Raw genomic sequence first — 5,287 nt, 5'->3', positions numbered from 1 at the left:
ATGGACTTGCCTCAGCGTGGGTGACGTACACACCAGGAATGTTATCCTGCATTAGGTCTTTATAGCTGTTGGACCTTAGTTTCACCTCACCCAGCTTCCTCTGGCCTGCTGCTTTGTGTAAGACCTCGTGATGCACACAAATAACTTCCCATAATAATTCTGACAACCTATCTGCTTCTTCCTTTATCAGAAGGTGCTGCTCTCCCTGCAGCAAGATGGCAATTTAAATCTGTGCTTTTGCTAAGTGCCTAGCTTTTCACCTGACAGTAATCAGGATAGGGGCATAACGTGGAAATACACCAGTTGCTGTAAAAATAACGGCGTGATGGAGCGCGTGGCTACTCAGAAAACAAAGGGGAATAATTTTCTGCAGTTGCTGCATCACAACCCCAATAACACAACTGAACAGCAGGAGTTGAGACTTGAGGAGAGGGATTCTCTCTACCGCTGCAGACATCTACGCACTCCTGCAAACCACGTCAGTCTAACACGGAAGAGGGAGCAGGTCGGACGCAGCAATTAGGACGCCTGAAATTCTGCAGCATGGACTGGAACATGTTGTGCTGCCTCCCTTTCAGTTTTTTATTTGAGGATGTATCTGAGGAAATGGATTTCCGGGTCTGACTGTTCTGGGCCCGGATCAGTTTTTCATGTTCCCGTATTTGTCTCTGTAAGTGGTTCTGGATGGCAATTCCCAGGGATTCTGGATCGAGGGAAGCCCCATAAACCTCCCATGTCATGCCCTGCTCATCCCAAATCACATCCCTGACGTGCTTGGACTGCTTCACCTGGACTTTTGCCTCCATGGCCGGGGTGGGCTGCTTTCTGTTTTCCCCCAGGATGGGCAAGGCCTGAGCTGAAGCAGAAAGAGCTCCTGCATGGCGCTTGCATCTGGACTCCTCAGCCTGCAGGCCTTGCTGCTGGGGAGCTGCTGACACCTCCGAGAGAGGGGCAAGACGTGCAGAGCTTGCACTCAACTCGGGTGTCAGTTCTGCCTGCAGGCTCTGGCCACTGGCTGTCTGAGCCTGGCCAGCGTCTCCCCGGCCTCTACTCTTCTCCTTTTCACTTGCATCCTCTGAGCACACCTCTGTGTGGACAGCAGCAGGTTGGCTGCTAACACTCAGCCCTCCTTTAGGATCAAGCACCGTCGAGTTTTCTTCCTTCGGTTTTACCACACACTGGTTAGGAACGGCCTCCCCTTGGCCCGCACCCTTGGATTGTACAGGCTTGTGGTCAGAGCTGCCCAGGGCCTCCTTCTGCTTGACTCCACCGGGTGCGCTACAGAGTAAAGGTATCCAGCTGCTTCCTGCCTCGTGGACAGGATCACACACGGTGTTCTGGGTTCCTGGGACAGCAGCAGCAGAAGTCGTGCACGGTTCACCAGCGCCAGACCCAGACTGAGCCAGAGTTTGATTACTGGGGTCAACTGCAAGCTGCTCCACAGGGATGGGCTCTGGTGTGACTGGAGCATCCAGCAGCAGCCGAGCAGCATCCTTGCCATCATGGGCTGCGCCGATCATGTCAGCTTGACCCACAGATGTCCCTTGGGAGGTAACAGCTGCAGGGGAGAAGGGGAGAGCAGGTTTTGCATTATCTGCTGAGGCTGGAGACACCACATCAGGTGGGACCCCAGGCAGTTTGACAGGCTGGGTTTGGGATGAAGCAGTCACAGCCGTAACAACAGTTGATTTTGACGTGATAGCAGGAGAACATGGAGACTTCTGTTGTGAGGAGAAAATGTCAGTAAGTGCAGACTGGTTCAGCCCCATACCTCCTTGGTAAATTATGTGCAGTTCTTCCTTCTCCTCCGGAGGAGGATTCCCTTTTAAGAAGGCAGCAAGGATGCTGGGGCTGGTGGAGGCCGATTTACTCTCCACGGTAGCCACCGCCTGGACCTCAGCATCTCGCCATGTCCTGCTTACTGCTTCCTGAGTTAAAGAGCTGCTCTCCGACTGAACCGTCATTGTACCCATTTCTCTGAATTTGGAGAGCTGGGTGGGGCCTGGACTCCCTGGCTCAGCATCCGCATTGCATATGGGACGTGGGTTCTCGTGGCTAGGCTGGGCTGGTGCCTCGCTGCTCTGCATTTCTTCAGTTTTGTCTGTGGGATGCAACTGCACGGTGCCTGCAGCCCCACTTTTGGCCTCCAAACCGGTCTGTGGGTCTCTCTCCAGGTCAGCTTTGGTGTGCCTCGCTGACGAGGCTGGCTGGCATGCAGCAGAACCAGTTTTTTCCACTTCCCTGTCTTTTTCCCCTCTTTGCAGAAGGTTTGCCTGAGAAGTACAACAGGACTCATTACCCCTAATAGGGTCACCTGGGGAAGAATAATTTAACACCTCAAATGCTGACTGATCATCAGTCCCTTGAGGTTTCAAGGCAGAGTCATCCATTTGCATCAGGGAGCACGTTTTCGCCTGGCTGCCTTGCACAAACTGCCGGGAGCTCTGAGGGGCTGGCATCATCTCTGGCCCCTGCCCTGCCAAGAGGACTCCTGCTGCTGCAGCGGGGGCTGGCGCTGACGGTCCCCAGCTGTCCCTGGACCAGGAGCAAGCAGCAGGCTCTACGGCTGCAGGACACTCCTCCGCAGCTTTGCTGGCCAGCCCAGGAAGAAAGGCTTCATGCTGGCTAGCATCGTCCTTGCCGCGCTGCTCGCACTGCTGCGTGCCGGCAGCCACCGTGCACTTCAGGTCGAACAAGCAAACTCCAGCTGAGCCAGATGGTGTGCATGGGAAGCCATTGCTGGTCCTCTCTCCACTGGGAAGCTGGGGCTGGTGCTTCAGAGGCTGCAGGTCTCCCAGGTGGTCCTCCTCCACAGAAGCTGTGACCAGGGAAAGCTTGGCAGATCTCTGAGGGTCTGGTACAGTCCCCATGAACTGTTTGCGAGATGTGGTTTGCCTTCAGCTTCACCTTTGGAGTTTTCTTGCTCAGTGGTGGCCACAACAGGGCAGGCTGTTGGCAACAGGTTTCCTGTAAAGCTAATCTGTTAATGAAAGAAACACAGTGTTAGCAGCGGTCAGATTTAAGAAAAAAAAGAAAAAGTACCCAGAACAGACTGATTTTACAGCTTGGAGAGAAATGCTTGCAGGCAGGGGGGCAAGGGGGAAAGTGAAGCACCTGATTCTGCCTGAAAGTTGCACAAAAGACATGGATTTCAAGGATCTTCTGATTTCAAGGATCTTCCAATTCCAAGGTCTCGATAAAGAAGACAGTATTGGGGACAAAGTAACAAGAGCCACCCTGTTGTTGTTACATTAATGAAAACATAATGACATACCAAGGAGGGGGGGGGGGAAGTGAAAGCAGGATGAATGGGAAGAGGAGCAGACTTTGTGTGGAAGTCACAAAATAAACTCACTGTGATAAAATCTTCTAGCAAGGAAAGGTGATACCTTGCCTGTTGTGCCTATATGAAGAACACATCTGATCTACCCTGTGACCTGGGTGGATCCCACACCTTTGCTGAGCACCAGTTCCCCCTTCTTCCCGGGGAAAGCTCTTCTCTAACTCCACTACCAACAAGGACATGCTCATCAGGGGCAACAGGTCACTTCAGACTAATGTGGGTGAACCCAAACCTCAGCGGAAAAAGGAACAGGAAGGGACGACAACCTGCTGCAGATGAACACCAAAAGAAGCTACTGCACTGTACAGCACCAGGGCTGCACATACACATACTGCTTTCACATTTAGATCCTCTGAAATAATTACAAGGAAGCCAGGTCGATTAATAAATGGAGACAAAGATGATCTAGAAATCAGTTTATGAGCAGGTGGTATGAAACTGGAAGGGAGACACTGCAGCACCACGAACAGGAGGGGCCCATGCCATACTCAGTGACACACCACAGAGAGGAATTTTAAGCAGGTGGAGCAAAGTTATCCAGGTTGAAATCTGGCCAGGGCTGCAGAGAAACCATCACTTCAAATAGGACGCGATCTCCAAATGTGCTTGTTGCCTGGGCTTTCAAAAGGACTTAGCACTGCCCAACGCAGATTCTGATAGAGGTCAAGGGCTTGATTCCTGTCGGTTGCAGCAGAGTGGTGATGGACCGCGATGAAATCCCACCGCAGTCTTCTTTAAACTGCAAGTTACCTATGCTTATTTAAAAGGCTTTCCCCAGCTTATGCTGCCAGCAAAGCACAGGTATGAGACTTGGGACACACCCTGAACATTTAGGTTTTCATTAACCAGAGGCAAAATTACTGTACCTCTGCATGCCTATGTCTCTGCAGGCATGCAGTGGGGTCTCCTTTGCTACATCACTCGGGAGATACTGCTGGAAGGAGATCTGCAACCACTCAGCTGTTCCAGACCCTCCCTACCTGCTAGCACAATGAGCAAAAGCCCTTTCCAGAAAACAGCCCTAACTCTCCTCCCCTCTCTCAGCCTGAATGGCCATTGTATAACTTACTTAGTTTCTATAAATGTATCCCAAATTTCAGCACCTTATGGGACTTAGAAGCAGCAACAGGAGTAAAATGCTCAATGAAAGGAAAATTAAAAAGAATACAGCCAGCCTAATTTTCTATGAAAAGGAAAGGGATGTGACTTATATACTTATACATTAAGCTTTATGTCTTCCAAATATTAATAATTTACTATTTTTATATTGTCTCTATGGGCTCTGTACAGCTGCAGATACAGACAGTCTGCTGGGTTAAGCCACCCCTGGGAAATAGTGATCCTGCCCGTGAAGAATCCTGAGTTTCTTCCATGCAGCCTGTGATAGCAGCCCTGCATCACTCCAAAACGGCTTTCCAGCAAGGCTAACGACTGCGATGCTTTTTGAGTAGTGCTGGGTTTATGTAAACCAGACTGCAAATCTGCGGGAGTTTGTGACCGCCTACAAGATGTCTCCCCTTCATTTTGTGCTCACTTTAAAGCCAGCCAACGTGGTCCTGAAGGAAAAGAGAGCTATTCCAACCTGAACGTCTAATGACCGTGAGGAGAGGAGCAGATGGCTGTGGGCATCTGTGTGTCTAACTTCTGTTACTCCCTTCTTTCTTTTTCCAAATATCAACGCAACCCAAACCTGGATATACAACTGGGCAGGTCACGTTTCTTTTTTTAGATCCAGAGTTTATTTAAGAAGAACCAACTAAATAATGGAACAAAACCAATCCCTGTTTTTAGGCTGAGACAACTACTTGGCGAACAGTTTCAGAAGAAATAGAGATGGCAGAGCAAATCTATTTGGCTCTTGACTATACAAAAAATGGGAAAGGTGATCTGCATGCCCAGACACTGCCTTTAACTGATACCCACTGAATGGGCGAACGATTCCTA

The 5,287-nt window shown here is 50.4% G+C and overlaps 1 protein-coding gene across 1 annotated transcript; it reads right to left on the bottom strand.

The window, feature by feature from the left end:
• Positions 1–479: 479 nt before the first annotated feature.
• Positions 480–2,870, bottom strand: GPRIN3 (GPRIN family member 3). The gene has a single exon (XM_010149342.1). The coding sequence runs from the start codon at positions 2,868–2,870 to the stop codon at positions 480–482; it is 2,391 nt and encodes a 796-aa protein (XP_010147644.1).
• Positions 2,871–5,287: the final 2,417 nt, after the last annotated feature.

Source organism: Eurypyga helias, unplaced genomic scaffold (genome assembly GCF_000690775.1).
Source record: "Eurypyga helias isolate BGI_N326 unplaced genomic scaffold, ASM69077v1 scaffold16643, whole genome shotgun sequence".
Taxonomy (NCBI): domain Eukaryota; kingdom Metazoa; phylum Chordata; class Aves; order Eurypygiformes; family Eurypygidae; genus Eurypyga; species Eurypyga helias.
The sequence above is the reverse complement of the archived record's forward strand: the minus strand, read 5'-3'. Positions and strand labels throughout refer to the sequence as shown.

Coding starts and splice junctions, on each gene's coding strand:
- GPRIN3 (XM_010149342.1), bottom strand. CDS start 2,870: ATGGGGACTGTACCAGACCCTCAGAGATCTGCCAAGCTTTCCCTGGTC.